Source organism: Oncorhynchus nerka, linkage group LG15, assembly GCF_034236695.1.
Source record: "Oncorhynchus nerka isolate Pitt River linkage group LG15, Oner_Uvic_2.0, whole genome shotgun sequence".
Lineage (NCBI taxonomy): Eukaryota > Metazoa > Chordata > Actinopteri > Salmoniformes > Salmonidae > Oncorhynchus > Oncorhynchus nerka.
The window spans coordinates 76,543,986-76,561,831 of NC_088410.1; the positions used below are offsets into that span (position 1 = coordinate 76,543,986).

Below are 17,846 nucleotides of genomic sequence, written 5' to 3' on the forward strand. Positions count from 1 at the left end.
TTAGGGGCTTCATAGCAAAGGGACTTTTCCGTTTTTTACATTTATTTTTAAAATATGTTTTTTTTTCTTCATTTCACTTCAGCAATTTGGACTATTTTGTGTATGTCCATTACATGAAATCCATATAAAATATGTTTAAATGACAGGTTGTAATGCAACAAAATAGGAAAAATGCCAAGGGGGATGATTACTTTTGCAAGGTACTACTGGACAGACTGCTGGTGATGATGATACTACTGGACAGGCTGCTGCTGATGATGATACTACTGGACAGACGGCTGTTGATGATACTACTGGACACACTGCTGCTGATGGTACTACTGGACAGACTGTTGCTGATGGTCCTACTGGACAGACTGCTGCTGATGGTACTACTGCACAGACTGCCGCTGTCTACTGTCCAGTAGACTGCTGGTGATGGTACTACTGGACAGACTGCTGGTGATGGTACTGCTGGACAGGCTGCTGGTGATGGTGCTACTGGACAGGCAGCTGCTGATGGTACTACTGGACAGGCAGCTGCTGATGGTACTACTGGACAGGCTGCTGCTGATGGTACTACTGGACAGGCTGCTGCTGATGGTACTACTGGACAGGCTGCTGCTGATGGTACTACTGGACAGGCTGCTGCTGATGGTACTACTGGACAGGCTGCTGCTGATGGTACTACTGGACAGGCTGCTGCTGATGGTACTACTGGACAGGCAGCTGCTGATGGTACTACTGGACAGGCTGCTGCTGATGGTACTACTGGACAGGCTGCTGCTGATGGTACTACTGGACAGGCTGCTGCTGATGGTACTACTAATGATGGACAGGCATATGGCTGCTGATGGTACTACTGGACAGGCTGCTGCTGATGGTACTACTGGACAGGCTGCTGCTGATGGTACTACTGGACAGGCTACTGTTGATGGTACTACTGGACAGGCTGCTGCTGATGGTACTACTCCACAGACTCCTAATGATGGTACAGTACTACTGCACATATGGCTGCTGATGGTACTACTGGGCAGACTGCGGCTGATGATACTACTGGACAGGCTGCGGCTGATGGTACCACTGGACAGGCTGCTGCTGATACTACTGCACAGACGGCCGTTGATGGTACTACTGGACAGACTGCCGATGATGGTCCTACTGGACAGACTGCCGATGATGGTCCTACTGGACAGACAGCCGATGATGGTACTCCTGGAAAGACTGCCGATGATGGTACTCCTGGACAGACTGCCGCTGATGGTACTCCTGGACAGACTGCCGTTGATGGTTCTACTGCACAGACTGCCGTTGATGGTTCTACTGCACAGACTGCCGTTGATGGTTCTACTGCACAGACTGCCGTTGATGGTTCTACTGCACAGACTGCCGTTGATGGTTCTATTGCACAGACTGCCGTTGATGGTACTACTGGACAGACTGCCGTTGATGATACTACTGGACAGACTGCCGTTGATGGTACTACTGGACAGACTGCCTTTGATGGTACTACTGGACAGACTGCCGTTGATGATACTACTGGACAGACTGCCGTTGATGGTACTACTGGACAGACTGCCGTTGATGGTACTACTGGACAGACTGCCGCTGTCTACTGTCCAGTAGACTGCTGGTGATGGTACTACTGGACAGACTGCTGGTGATGGTACTGCTGGACAGGCTGCTGCTGATGGTCCTACTGGACAGGCTGCTGCTGATGGTACAACTGGACAGGCTGCTGCTGATGGTACTACTGGACAGGCTGCTGCTGATGGTACTACTGGACAGGCTGCTGCTGATGGTACTACTGGACAGGCTGCTGCTGATGGTACTACTGGACAGGCAGCTGCTGATGGTACTACTGGACAGGCAGCTGCTGATGGTACTACTGGACAGGCTGCTGCTGATGGTACTACTGGACAGGCTACTGTTGATGGTACTACTGGACAGGCTACTGTTGATGGTACTACTGGACAGGCTGCTGCTGATGGTCCTACTCGACAGACTGCTACTGATGATACAGTACTGCTGCACAGACTGCTGCTGATGGTACTACTGGACAGGCTACTGTTGATGGTACTACTGGACAGGCTGCTGCTGATGGTACTACTCCACAGACTGCTACTGATGATACAGTACTGCTGCACAGACTGCTGCTGATGGTACTACTGGACAGGCTACTGTTGATGGTACTACTGGACAGGCTGCTGCTGATGGTACCACTGGACAGGCTGCTGATGATACTACTGCACAGACGGCCATTGATGGTACTACTGGACAGACTGCCGTTGATGGTACTACTGGACAGACTGCCGTTGATGGTACCACTGGACAGGCTGATGCTGATGATACTACTGGACAGACTGCCGATGATGGTACTCCTGGACAGACTGCTAATGATGGTACTCCTGGACAGACTGCCGATGATGGTTCTACTGCACAGACTGCTGCTGATGGTACTACTGGGCAGACTGCGGCTGATGGTACTCCTGGACAGACTGCTGCTGATGGTTCTACTGCACAGACTGCTGCCGATGGTACAGTACTACTGCACAGACTGCTGCTGATGGTACTACTGGACAGACTGCCGTTGATGGTACTACTGGACAGACTGCCGTTGATGGTACTACTGGACAGACTGCCGTTGATGGTACTACTGGACAGACTGCCGTTGATGGTACTACTGGACAGACTGCTGCTGATGGTACTACTGCACAGACTGACGCTGATGGTCCTACTGGACAGGCAGCTGTTGATGGTACAACTGGACAGACTACTACTGATGATACAGTACTGTTGCACAGACTGCTGCTGATGGTACAGTACTACTGCACAGACTGCTGATGGTATTACTGCACAGACTGCAGCTGATGGTACTACTGGACAGACTGCTGTTGATGGTACTACTGGACAGGCTGATGTTGATCGTACTACTGGCCAGACTGCCGCTGATGGTACTACTGGACAGACTGACATTACTGGTACTACTGGACAGACTGCTGCTGATGATACTACTGGACAGACTGCTGCTGATGATACTACTGGACAGACTGCTGCTGATGGTACTACTGTGTAGACTGCTGCTGATGGTACTACTGTGTAGACTGCTGCTGATGGTACTACTGTGTAGACTGCTGCTGATGATACTACTGGACAGGCTGCTGTTGATGGTACTACTGGACAGACTGCTGTTGATGGTACTACTGGACAGACTGCTGTTTATGGTACTACTGGACAGACTGCTGTTGATGGTACTACTGGACAGACTGCTGCTGATGTTACTACTGTGTAACATAAAAATCAGAAAATCACAACCAGAAAATCACATTGTAGGATTTTTTATGAATTTATTTGCAAATTATGGTGGAAAATAAGTAATTGGTCACCTACAAACAAGCAAGATTTCTGGCTCTCACAGACCTGTAACTTCTTCTTTAAGAGGCTCCTCTGTCCTCCACTCGTTACCTGTATTAATGGCACCTGTTTGAACTTGTTATCAGTATAAAAGACACCTGTCCACAACCTCAAACAGTCACACTCCAAACTCCACTATGGCCAAGACCAAAGAGCTGTCAAAGGACACCAGAAACAAAATTGTAGACCTGCACCAGGCTGGGAAGACTGAATCTGCAATAGGTAAGCAGCTTGGTTTGAATAAATCAACTGTGGGAGCAATTATTAGGAAATGGAAGACATACAAGACCACTGATAATCTCCCTCGATCTGGGGCTCCACGCAAGATCTCACCCCGTGGGGTCAAAATGATCACAAGAACGGTGAGCAAAAATCCCAGAACCACACGGAGGGACCTAGTGAATGACCTGCAGAGAGCTGGGACCAAAGTAACAAAGCCTACCATCAGTAACACACTACGCCGCCAGGGACTCAAATCCTGCAGTGCCAGACGTGATCCCCAACACACCGCCCGGGCAACGAAGGAGTGGCTTCGTAAGAAGCATTTCAAGGTCCTGGAGTGGCCTAGCCAGTCTCCAGATCTCAACCCCATAGAAAATCTTTGGAGGGAGTTGAAAGTCCGTGTTGCCCAGCAACAGCCCCAAAACATCACTGCTCTAGAGGAGATCTGCATCGAGGAATGGGCTAAAATACCAGCAACAGTGTGAAACCTTGTGAAGACTTACAGAAAACGTTTGACCTCTGTCATTGCCAACAAAGGGTATATAACAAAGTATTGAGATAAACTTTTGTTATTGATCAAATACTTATTTTCCACCATAATTTGCAAATAAATTCATTAAAAATCCTACAATGTGATTTTCTAGATTTTTTTTCTCATTATGTCTGTCATAGTTGAAGGGTACCTATGATGAAAATTACAGGCCTCTCTCATATTTTTAAGTAGGAGAACTTGCACAATTGGTGGCTGACTAAATACTTTTTTGCCCCACTGTAGCTGTTCTTTGAAGGTGTTCATTGCAAATCACACTGGAAAACAGTGTCCATGTCTAACTAGCTGTGTTTACCTCCGTAGCCGGTCTTGCGTCGCACAGTGAGGTTGACGTGACCCTGCTTGGCGGCCTGCTGCATCAGCTGTACCACCAGCTGGTGAGACTTGCCCATCACTGCCGTGCCGTCCACACAGATGAGCTCATCCCCTGAACGCAGGCGTCCATCCTCATCTGCCGCCCCATACTTCACTATGTGCCCTATGTAGATCTGTGGAGAGAAGAAGATGGGAGGGTAGGGGAGAAAAGGAGAGAAAATAAGAGAAAAGGCGAGTACAGAAGAGGGGGATGATAGGAGAGGTTGTTGGTCAATCAACAGTAGATGGTAAAAGAACATCAAGGTGAGATATTGACAGGTAAGATTATTTTTTTCCAGCAGCACTAACATAACTCAGACTACTCCTGGCCCAGCTAGAAAGCTAGCTAGTTAGTATTCCTCCTCTTTCTCCGCTTGGCTGTGATGGGGTCATGATAGGGGATGCACCAAATGTTTGATGTATTATAATAATTGATTATGCTTATGTTGTATTAATAGAAGGGGAAGGGCTAAAAAAAACCCTCCCCCACTACATTTATAGGGTCCTAGACTACAGATTAACTATAAATATATATATTCATTATAAGGTTTAATATTGTTCCACTATTATTTTCTAGTCTTTGCCTCTTATAAAGAAACGGTCTGAGAGATGTGTGTTATTGCAGTCAAAACAGGGGTCTGTGAGAAAGCGCATCAAGGCTAAAAGAGATTCATAGACACAGAACCCTGCAGGGGAGTGAAAGAGATAAGAGACTAGTCTGATATACCACTATAAAGCAACTTGTGCTGAGCACTTAGAAAACACTGAAACTATTGTATCTCTCTTGCAAGTTTGTAAAACTGTGTATGCATGGGCTTGGTCTTGTGACTAGAAGGTAGTGACGTAGGCAGTTACATCACTAGGGGTTGACTGCAAGCATATTAAAAGCACCTTGGACATTCTCTATTTTGCAGAACTCAGGAGAGACATCGGTTGTATGTTTGATGTTTGATCTTTGACTTCTGTCTACAGCTGTATTTTTATTAAAATTGTAATGATTTATAAGTGCACATTTGGAGTGTTCTGTATTTGTCAAGTAAATAATGGAGCCCAGAAAAGTGGTACCAACAGCTGCACAACCGGTCTAAAACTCGTGTGTCATTATTTTCCTTCTCCAAAAGAGGTAAAGACCAGCTTACGAGAACCAACAACTTGGCCTCTAAAAGAAAAGAAAATTGGTCTGAGATATATTTTTCTCTCTCATTGAGGCTGCAGCAAAGAGATGAAAAACAGAGGAGCTAAGACCACCACCACTACCACACTCAGACCAACACTGCTGCTGAAGCTGATTCAGCTGGCTCCAACAGAGGAGCAAAGACCACTACCACACTCAGACCAACACTGCTGCTGAAGCTGATTCAGCTGGCTCCAACAGAGGAGCAAAGACCACTACCACACTCAGACCAACACTGTTGCTGAAGATGATTCAGCTGGCTCCAACAGAGGAGCAAAGACCACTACCACACTCAGACCAACACTGTTGCTGAAGATGATTCAGCTGGCTCCAACAGAGGAGCAAAGACCACTACCACACTCAGACCAACACTGCTGCTGAAGCTGATTCAGCTGGCTCCAACAGAAGCGTTTATAACCATCAAATTGGAATGTAAAATATGGCATTAAATGATGGTAAATATATATGCTAATAAACGGAGAACTCGCATAATAAGTGTTCAATCCAAGATTAATAACATACTTAAAATAAAACCTATAGACACAGTTGAAGTCGGAAGTTTACTTACGCCTAAGCAAAACACATTTAAATTCAGTATTTCACAATTCCTGACATTGAATCCCTGTTAAAATAGCCTGTCTTAGGTCAGTTAGGATCATCACTTTATTTTAAGAATGTGAAATGTCAGAATAATAGTAGAGAGAATGATTTGTTTCAGCCTTTATTTCTTTCATAACATTCCTAGTGGGTCAGAAGTTTACATACACTCAATTAGAATTTGGTAGCATTGCCTTTAAATTATATAACTTGGGTCAAACATTTTGGGTAGTCTTCCACAAGCTTCCCACAATAAGTTGGGTGAATTTTGTCCCATTCCTCCTGACAGGCTGGTGTAACTGAGTCAGGTTTGTAGGCCTCCTTACTCGCACATGCTTTTTCAGGTCTGCCCACACATTTTCTATAGGATTGAGGTCAGGGCTTTGTGATGGCCACTCCAATACCTTGACTGTGTTATCCTTAAGCCATTTTGCCACAACTTTGGAAGTATGCTTGGGGTCATTGACCATTTGGAAGACCCATTTGTGACCAAGCTTTAACTTCCTGACTGATGTCTTGAGATTTTGCTTCAATATATCCATATCATTTTCATTCCTCATGAGAATGTTTATTTTGTGAAGTGCACCAGTCCCTCCTGCAGCATAGCAACCCCACAACATGATGCTGCCACCCCCATGCTTCACGGCTGGGATGGTGTTCTTCGGTTAGCAACTTTACGGATACAATTTGGATTTTTTTGTCTGATTGTTTTGACTGAGTTTGTGCCTGTGGATTACTGAAGAAAACACACTAACAAAACTGAGGTTTTTGAATATAAAGAGACTTCGAACAAAAGGATCATTTGTTGAGTAAAGGAATATCTTCTGATTGCCACCATATGAAGATCATCAAAGGTAAGGGATTAATTTGATCTCTATTTCTGAGTTTTGTAACGCTTCTGCTTGGCTGGTTACTGTTTGTAATAATTTGTCAACTGGGCTATGTTCTGGACTAGGTATGTTCTGGGCTAGGTATGTTCCGCTAGCGTCCCACATACCCTAGAGAGGTTAAGGCGGTTTTGGAGCAGTGGCTTCTTCCTTGCTGAGCAGCCTTTCAGGTTATGTCGATATAGGACTCGTTTTACTGTGGACATAGATACTTTTGTACCCGTTTCCTTCAGCATCTTCACAGAGACTTTGCTGTTGTTCTGGGATTGATTTGCAGTTTTTGCACCAAAGTACATTCATCTCCAGGAGACAGAACGCGTCTCCTTCCTGAGCAGTATGACGGCTGTGTGGTCCCATGGTGTTTATACTTGCATACTATTGTTTGTACAGATGAACATGGTACCTTCAGGTGTTTGGAAATTGCTCCAAGGATGAACCAATTTTTTTTCTGATGTCTTGGCTGATTTATTTAGATTTCCCATGATGTTAAGCAAAGAGGCAGAGTTTGAAGGTGGGCCTTGAAATACATCCACAGGTACACCTCAAATGATGTCAACTAGCCTATCAGATGCATCTAAAGCCATGACATCATTTTCTGGAATGTTCCAAGCTGTTTAAAGGCACAGTCAACTTAGTGTATGTAAACTTCTGACCCACTGGAATTGTGATACAGTGAATTATAAGTGAAATAATCTGTCTGTAAACAATTGTTTGAAAAATGACTTGTGTCACGCTCAAAGTAGATGTCCTAACAGACTTGCCAAAACTATAGTTTGTTAACAAGAACTTTGTAGAGTGGTTGAAAAACAAGTTTTAATGACTCCAACCTACGTGTATGTAAACTTCCGACTTCAACTGTAGATGTATACTGAGCAGTGATGTTGGTGTATGGTTGAATCCTCCAACTCACCGGTTCTCCTGGCTCGTTCCCTCCCAGGATCCTGAACCCGTAGCCCGTGTCCTTTCTCCACAGGAAGATGTCCTGCTCCTGGAAGTCAGGCACTGCAACCAGAGAACCATCCATCAGCATCGATCACTACATCCTGGATCATTAGACCAGAACCCACACAGTGTAATCCCTCCCCCTGTTCCTCTCAGAGAAGAGTGGAGGCAGAGAGCTGGAGGAGATGGAGGGGGGAGCTGAAGATATCAAGACCTTAATGAGCACACAGCACACCTGCGGCTCCTTGTGAATCAGGTCAGTGGTCCATGCCTCTCTCAGCCTCTTACTGTAGCCTCTACACCACTGCCTCATTCTGCCTCTTCCTCTATATCCAGCTAATACTGAGTAAAAACATTACCCTGCGGAATGTGTAAATATGTAAAAACATTCTATCAAAAGAAAATAGATATATTTCAAGATACTCCCAAAATAATTTTAACCACCATTCAAAGCAAGAGTGGAGAGGGCCAAGAGAACCTGCTCTATCAAAGTTTCATAATCAGTATTTCTTTGAGTTCTATCCTTTCAGATATCTTTGAAGACAAATTCCTTATTTACTTTGTCTCGTCAACCTAGGTAGGTAGCTAGGTGATAGGGAACTGGACTGGGAGCAAACCTCACCAGTCTCTCCATAGCAGTGCTGCTCCTCAGGCTCAGACAGGAACCCCTGGCTGGCTGGAGGAGATCTGAGCAGGAGGAAAGGGAGTGCCTGGTACTGTCAGAGGCACCATGCTGCTATGTAGTGGTGCACTGCAGCGACTGACAGCTTATTGCTCATGTAGCACTTGAGGTGGGCAGACCACCTGAGAACAGGGTTCAAGCAACAGCCTGGAGCTGTGTGTGTGTCTGTGTATGTGAGTCTGTGTATGTCTGTGTGTGTGTCCATGCGTTCAGCCTCCCAAGGGATACCCCATGTTACGGTACAGACCCCAACAGCTAAAGCCACTAAGAGCCAGCAGGGGGAGGGAAAGAGACCAGTTTGGCTGCAATCTTTTCCTGAGTCAACAGACGAGCTCACAGTCTTAAGCTAGCTAGCTCTCTTCCTACCCACTGGGACTCTGAGTAGGGCTGAGATGGGCAGGTCAGAGGCTAACTGTCTCAATCTTCTTGTTCATAAGGGCAGGCACTGGGCAGCTTAACAGGTCAATACAGCAGCTCAACTTCAAAACAACTGTATGGAAACAGATCCATACTAAAGGTTAGTCATTCTACCCTAGCTCAGACTGACCATGGTGAACAAGCAGATTAACTTCAGATCAGGAAGAGGAGATGGCGAGGGGGGGGGGTCTACTGACTGAGCAAATACTCTATCCAGAGCAGTGTATTTACACCTGGTAATTACAACTCTGTCTCTCTATACTGCCTACAAATCTCCCCCGGTGCATAATAAAGCTGATCTTTTGTTCCTTGTTCCTTTAGAATTCTACACCCATCCTCTCTCACCTGCTGATCTTTTGTTCCTTGTTCCTTTAGAATTCTACACCCATCCTCTCTCACCTGAGGATGGAGCCAACTCTGGCAGTACCGATACCCAGCTCCTCTCCCTTTAAGGCCTCTAAATAACCTTTAGAATTCTACACCCATCCTCTCTCACCTGAGGATGGAGCCAACTCTGGCAGTACCGATACCCAGCTCCTCTCCCTTTAAGGCCTCTAAATAACCTTTAGAATTCTACACCCATCCTCTCTCACCTGAGGATGGAGCCAACTCTGGCAGTACCGATACCCAGCTCCTCCCTCCCTTTAAGGCCTCTAAATAACCTTTAGACCCATTCTACACCCATCCTCTCTCACCTGAGGATGGAGCCAACTCTGGCAGTACCGATACCCAGCTCCTCTCCCTTTAAGGCCTCTAAATAACCTTTAGAATTCTACACCCATCCTCTCTCACCTGAGGATGGACTCTGGCAGTACCACCCAGCTCCTCTCCCTTTAGAATTCTACACCCATCCTCTCTCACCTGAGGATGGAGCCAACTCTGGCAGTACCGATACCCAGCTCCTCTCCCTTTAAGTCCTCTAAATAATGAAAGAACTTGATGAAAGCAGGAGCACCAGAGAAATGATTAGGTGTGGAAACCTCTGGACCCTGGAGCCTCCACTCCTCAGAGGGAGACTGACAGGGGCTGAGTAATATTCCTGTTAATTGAGGAGGTTGGCACCGTTAGCCTCACCAGATTACCAGGAAATATGAGAGCCACTGTCCTCTACCACCAACGCCAATTCTATGCACATTTGTCTGGAGCTGTGTTCTAAAGAGCACTGTAGCATGGAAGCATGATAATGTAGTGGCTATAGGGAGTGTAATTGAGCCGAGGTGCCAAAGAGGCAGCATGGACAGAGAGACTGTCAGTGTGTAGGAAGACTTCTCTCTTCAGTGTTCCAGGGAGAGAAACACACTCTATAGTCAAGGTTTAGTAGATCAGGAGAGTTGTCAGCACCAACTCTCCTTAGACTGTTGTTATTTCTCTCACTACCATGTTTCTACCCAACTGACACAATGCTCTGCAAACAGTCCACATCCCTAACCCACCAAGTTAACGCCCACCGAAAGACAATAGGAAACTTTCAGACAATATGTTTTGGGGCAATGAGTATGTTGAGTTTAGGCGACTGATGCTTCTCAAAGGTTAAATTACTTCTGTGCATGAAGGTTATCTCCCGTCACCAGCCCTAGATTGCAGTACCAACCCAACAGGACAGGGGGAGCCCCCAAGCAAACACCCATGCACCCTCGCACCAAAAATAAATACTTACGCCTACTTTCATACATGCTCCTGGACTGGGCCCAGATCTTGAAGGGGTCTGGTTTCCTGTGAATGGTCCCGTCTGCCTGGGGGTCCTGGGGAGGCAGGCCGGGCAGGGGCTGGGAAGGGGGTGGGGGGGCGGTACTCTTGCTGAGAGGGGGGGCCAGGGACGTGTGCACAGGGGAGTCAGTGTGGGTACTCCGGTGGCTGGACACAGAACTGTTCTGACTGTCCTTCCTCGCTAACTGCTGTATGAGGGAGAGTGTTAGAGGGGGAGGAGGAGGAGGAGGGCGATAGGGACAGAACGGTAGAGAGGGAAAAGGAGGATGGTCAGAAAGAGAGATATTGAGTAAGAAGGAGAGGGATAGAAGGAATAAAGAGTGGTGAAGAGAAAGGGAAATCATTAACAACATATTACGAAGTGAGACAAAATACCACTTTAATCAAGGCCAACACATCTCTAACAATACCAAAAGCATAATCAAGCAGATTTGTTCATGAGATGTATTTCTGAGAAAGCAAAAAATTCACTGTAGTTTCACATAGAGAAATAAAGTCACACTCCTAACAGAAAGAAAACAGAGCTTGGCTGACAAAGTACATAGTTTATTCCTTTTGTTCAACACAGAGCTGAATATATGAATGATAAGCCCTATTGCCCGATGCATGAGAAGACATTCAGAGCACATAGCAGTGAGGAGGGAGAATACATCTAGGAGGGGAGAACACAACATGCAGCACACATTACTCTACCATACAACACAGAGCTGAATATATGAATGATAAGCCCTATTGCCCGATGCATGAGGAGACATTCAGAGCACATAGCAGTGAGGAGGGAGAATACATCTAGGAGGGGAGAACACAACATGCAGCACACATTACTCTACCATACAACACAGAGCTGAATATTTGAATGATAAGGCCTATTGCCCCATGCATGAGGAGACATTCAGAGCACATAGCAGTGAGGGTGTTTCAATGAAGGGAGAATACATCTAGGAGGGGAGAACACAACATGCAGCACACATTACTCTACCATACAACACAGAGAGAGCACACAGGCAGCTTTCTCCCAAGAGATACAGGGAGAGGGTAACACAGACTGACAGTGGTCTCTATCATCACATGATTTCTCCATACTCTAATGGAGCACAGAAATACTAAGAAGAGCTGGGCCATTCTCAAACATCAACCCTACACAAGCTTGGAACATTTCTCCAATCAATCATGGTAGGCCAAAGATTAAACAATATTTGTGTCAATTCGGCAGGTCTAAAATGTCTACTAGAATCGCCCTGCTCTATATTTCCCTCAGTGCTCCAAGGCTGGCCTAAAGCACTAGTCTATTTCCCTAGAGTGCATTAAGTCAAGAGAACACGAGAACATGGTGTAGAGAATGAAAACAAATCCAGGAGCAGCCTTGCTCTGCCTACCAATGGATCAACATTATGAAGCATCAAAGCTCCCATCAGGACCAAAACACAGTGAGAGTCCTGACAGAGAAAATCCCTCACCAACCAACATTAGCACTCCACACAGGAGAGTGGAGAGAGGGACGGATGGAGGAAAATGGAAGGGAAGGGTGGACGAGGAGGTATAGATGATGTCGGTACTCACCAGCCTTGGACTCTTCTTTGCAGGAACCACCCCTGGGAAGCAATATCCAGTTCGAGATGGAGGGAGAAAAGTGAAAGAAAAAATGATTAACGACACAAAAATATTTCACCTTCCCCGCAGGTTAAAAAGAAGAAAAAAACAGAGTTGAGAAGATGGGGAACTCCAAACATTGGTGCAGCAGCGCTAGCCTGCTCGTCTATGCCCAAGTTATCTTCTCCCTTTCTTTCTCTGCCTCGCTCCCTCACATCTACGCTCCCACGCGCTGTGTTAAAAGGGGCAGCACGATCTATCTGCATTAGCAGGCAGCTGACTGCTGCAGCAGAAGAGGGGACAACCCCAAGGGCTAACCAAGCGCTCCGCTCACTAGAACCTGCCTAACCCACTGGCAGAAAGAAAGAGTGTGTGTTTATGTGTGTGTGTGTGAGAGATAGACAGACAAATGAGTAGAAAGAGAGTGAGAGAGGCAGCTCTGAGCTAACTCCACGGTCATACCCATGGAGAAGGAGTCCAAGATACTGAACATTAAATTATAGGCAACCGTCAGTTCCCCTCTTACTGAGACCATCTTCCTGAGTCCGTTCAGTACGCCGCTCTGCTGATGAAGGCTCCAGCATCTAGTTACAGTCACACAGCTCTCCCTTGCTCTGCATCACTCCACATCCCGCGATCTTGATTTCCCCCCCTCACCATCCATCCCCTTCTCTCCCCTCCACCCACACGCTAGTAAACATGCGTGCACACACACAAACACACACATGCGCACACACTCCGCTCTTTCTATTCCTCTTTCATCAATCTGGGTCAGGCTCTGACAGGCAGGGCCAGCATAAATGATATGCTCATATATTAATAGACACCAACACTGGCAGGAATACAATCAGGAATACCAATATCAACATGAACACAAACAGAGAGTACTGGGAGACTAAAATGGAAACGAGCCTAGATCCTTGGATCCCCCTTGTGCACATGGTGAAAAATAACTGCACAATGTCACAGCAACAGGGTGTATGTGTGTGTGTGTGTACATGTGCATAATGGTATTCAGCAGAATAAAGATGACAGTGAGTAAAATAACATGTTTTCAGTGAGTAAGAGCCAGGATTAGATTGGAGGGAGCATGTAACTCTGATCCTGACAGTATTGTGTGTCAAGCCTTTAAGGATATCTGGGAGATTGGGGTGGAGTAGGCAGTTCCTTATGGCTCTTATCCCCTCAACATCTGTATTCAACAGCCACTGAAATGTGGTCCACAGTCCAGCCACCTCTACAGCATGTTCCCCGATATCTCCTCTCCCATCACTAATCATCGAAACAAATCCGCTCTCCTCTTATCCCTTATCTTCTCCCCTCCACTATACCCCTCTTCTGCCAGTGTATCACAGTCACCCCCGACTCCAATCCCTGAACCCAGGAGTCAGACAGAGACAGGTTAAGGGTGTCTTGTCGATGCAGCGTACAGCATAATCCCCCCCCATCCTCTTAAATACACACAGGGGGACACGCATGGCTGGTTCTCACACTGATGGACTGAGCAGGAGAGAGGAAACACTGTTTATCATAAGGATTTAGGTTAATGATCATCTGAAAACAGCATAATGCCACTTCAGTTGAAGCCCTCTGCCCTCATGAAGGTTGTAGTGGTCACTATATTTATACCCCCACAGAGAGAGGCTGCTCAGTTTAGTCAGAGGACGCTGGACACAGCAGCTGCTAAACAGAGACCATCACTGAGGAGATAATTATGTCCAGGGGGGTGGTGGGGTACACTGGACCCACGTCCATGCCCCCCTCCTCCATCTGGGCTCAGAGGGATGGATTCCGACAGCCCAGCCCATCCGTTAGCACGTCGACAGCAACAGGCGCACAGGGGACTGACAGACGGTCTCTTGGCAACGGTTGCCTCAGAAGGCCAGCCCAGGCTGTTCCAGTATGTACAGTGGAGACTGAGCCACATGTCATTCATGTACAAAGCTTATGCAGTAGCTTACGATGCTGAGCAGAAATGACAATGTTGTGCTTTTGTCAGTCATGTCCCTCCTGGCATTTAGAGAGAATAGGATGAGGGGTAACCCCCCCCCCCCCCCCCCCCACACACACACACACCACCCACCAGTAGAGGAGCCCCACTGCAGAGTGCTGCACAGTATTGTCATGGAAACAAAGGAAGGCAAGATGGCTGAGATTTACGACTCCCCCTTCAGGCATGAGGGTGTGAAGAGACAGGGAGGATGGGGAGAAGGTGGGGGACTCACCTTGTCCTTGTTATGCCAGTATCTCTGACTCGCCCACAAACAAAGCCAGGCGCTCAAAAGCGCAATGCGTTGCCAAGCTGCTGGCATGCTATTCCTTGATCATTGCATTTCTGTAGAATTTCTCTGCAATGCTGTACGTTATCAGCGCCAAACGTGAAGTCAGCAAGTTTTTATGCAAAGTGTGCAAAAAGGTGCAGCATCCAGCCCTTACATTAAATCAATTCCTTTTGTCTGTGTGACCCCATCGTTGCCATTTATTTCAGGTTGGGTGTGTTTGTGTCTTGTCAGAAGACACTGATCTGTGTTACTGTGACAGGAGCAGCGTTTACTAAGCCTGCGCTCCACTCTAAAAGCAGCAGAACATCTACAGCAGGGTGGAGATAAGAGATGTCTCCTTCCTAGCAGCACTCTGACTGCTCTTCTACAACGGCCCAATGCTGAGAAGAAACAACCATCTTACACTCTGCTCTGTCGGAGAGGAACAGTCTGTCACTCTCCACGGCGCAGTGAGAAGACACAGAGGAAAGAGTATTGGCTAGAATATTAGCCTTGTCAGACATTGGCTTATAGACCTTCGAACCCTCTTAATGAGACACAAAACATCCCACAAACAGAGACCAATAAAAACAGCATCTGCAGATCTGCAGGTGTTTAATTACATAGGTCATTTCGCTTCAGCCCACTAGCATGAACCAACAGCGTAGTAGTGGATATTTGGGTAATCAGGGTTCTTCTTCTTCTCTGGGATTTGGTTGGCGGATTGCCAAAACCTTTCGGTGCATACACCGCCACCTACTGTACTGGTGTGAGGCCATTAACGGCCTACCTACAGTACATTCAATTCTGAGAGGACAGAACACTATCCCCTCAACACCCCCTGCAGCTGTTCTGCAGTAAATCCTCGCAATCCCAAGTACTTCTCTGCCGCTGCCTCCACAATTTTCAAACCATTTCTGCAGTACAACTGACAACCATGGTTATAAATGCTAAAAAGCCCACCTTACTGAAGCACATATTCTTCCCATCACCATCTGTTGATCTCCACCTACTCACAGGAATCCTCTCAGGATGCCTCACCCTGTACCCATCATCCTCTACCATTCTCTTCACTGCTACACTTTCTGTACTACTCTAACCCTGGCAACCTCAATCTGTCTTTCTCTCCCTGGACACCTCCGATATCCAGGCCCATGGGAACCCCCACATCTAACACACACAACTTGCTCCACCGATACCACGCATTCCATCATCTCATGCCTTCCTGCACACTTCTCACATCTAGTCATCTCTCTCCTACACACTGCTGCAACATGGTAATCAGGGTATTTTCTGGATCACAATGCGGCTTAGGTGGGCGTGACAGTGGGTGTGGCCAATGGCTCAGTCACCAACTGATGATTTTACTCTGGGACGCAGAGACAAAACGTTGCTGATTTAAAGCTAATTTCCTGCAATTTTGCCATGGGGTAGAAAACAAATATCCTTCAATTCTACACATTTTGCCATGTTCTAATGCCATCTGAGTGACTCAAACATTATCACAAAATCAATAGGGTCCACACCATGACAAAAATACTCCTGAACACATCCTCTTTGGAATTTTAGATTCTCCCTGACTGTCTAGTTTTTATTTTGTTAGTTCTCAAAGATGATTTTATTTCAAAATATACACTCACTGGCCAAGTGTATTAGGTACACCACCACATTCACTAAAATGGATGACTCCTGCAGACAGTGAGTCACATGGGCGTGGCTTGCTATATAAAGCAGGCAGACAGGCATCGTGACATTCAGTTACTGTTTGATTGAGCGTTACATTGGGCAAAACGAGTGACCTAACCGATTTTAAAGTTGGTGATTGTTGGTGCCAGGTGCAACGGATCCAGTATCTCAGAAATGGCCGCCCTCCTGGGCTTTTCACACACGACAGTGTCTAGGGTTTACTGTGAATGGTGCGATAAACAAAAAACATCCAGTTAGCAGCAGTCCTGTCGGCGAAAACAGCTCGTTTACAAGAGGTGGAATGAGAATGACAAGAATCATGCAGGTTAACAGGCAGAACACAAACAGACAGATAACGGCGCAGTACAACAGTGGTGTGTAGAAAGGAATCTTGGAACGCACAACTCCTCGATCCTTGTCATGGATGGCCTATTTCAGATGACAACCACACCAGTTTCCACTCCTTTCAGCTAAAAACAAGAAGGTCATGGGCATTAATAAGAAGTTGGTCCTCCGTTTGCTGCTATAACAGCCTTCACTAGTTGTGGGAACTTGATTCCATTCAGCCAAAAGAGCACTAGTGGGGTCGGGCACTGCTGTTGGGCGATTAGGCCTGTCTCGCAGTCAGCGTTCTAATTCATCCCAAGGGTGTTCGATGGGGTTGAGGTCAGGACTCTGTGCCGGCCAGTTAAGTTCTTCCATACCGATCTCGACAAACATTTCTGTATGGACCTTGCTTTGCGCACGGGGACATTGTCATGCTAAAACAGGAAAGGGCCCTCCCCCTACTGTTGCCACAAAGTTGGAAGCACAGAATGTTCTAGAATGCCATTGTATGCTGAAGCATTAAGATTTCCCTTCACTGGAACTAAGGGGCCTAGCCCGGACCATGAAAAACAGCCTCAGACCATTATTTCTCCTCCAATAAACTTTACAGTTGGCACTATGCATTGGGGGAGGTAGCGTTCTCCTGGCATCCGCCAAACCCAGATTTGTCCATCGGAATGGTGAAGCGTTATTCATCACACCAGAGAATGCATTTCCAGTACTCCAGAGTAAAATGGTGGCGAGCTTTAATCCTAGGCTTGTGTGCGGCCGCTCGGCCATGGAAACCCATTTCATGAAGCTCCCGATGAACAGTTCCTGTGCTGACGTTGCTTCCAGAGGCAGTTTGGAACTCTATAATGAGTGTTGCAGCCGAGCACAGATGATTTCTACACGCTGCACATTTCAGCACCTGGCGCACCCGTTCTGTGAGCTTGTGTGGCCTACCACTTCAAGCCTGAGCCGTTGTTGCTCCTAGACCTTTCCACTTCAGAATAACAGCACTGACAGTTGAGGCAGCTCTAGCAGGGCAGAAATTTGACAAACTGACTTGTTGGAA

At 46.7% G+C, this 17,846-nt stretch overlaps 1 protein-coding gene across 9 annotated transcripts in view; it reads right to left on the reverse strand.

Annotated features, from left to right (window-relative positions):
- LOC115143320 (membrane-associated guanylate kinase, WW and PDZ domain-containing protein 1-like) overlaps nucleotides 1-17,846 on the reverse strand; it is a 226,486-nt gene that overhangs the window by 28,584 nt on the left and 180,056 nt on the right. For 7 of the 9 annotated variants that reach the window (XM_029683607.2, XM_029683605.2, XM_029683606.2 and 4 more), the window contains 4 exons: nucleotides 12,486-12,517; nucleotides 10,876-11,113; nucleotides 8,088-8,179; nucleotides 4,461-4,653 (listed from right to left, as the gene is read on the reverse strand). In XM_029683607.2, the coding sequence (XP_029539467.2) occupies nucleotides 4,461-4,653; nucleotides 8,088-8,179; nucleotides 10,876-11,113; nucleotides 12,486-12,517 (555 nt within the window). The remainder of the gene's footprint in view (nucleotides 1-4,460; nucleotides 4,654-8,087; nucleotides 8,180-10,875; nucleotides 11,114-12,485; nucleotides 12,518-17,846) is intronic. The other 2 variants (XM_029683603.2, XM_029683604.2) reach the window with 2 other exon arrangements.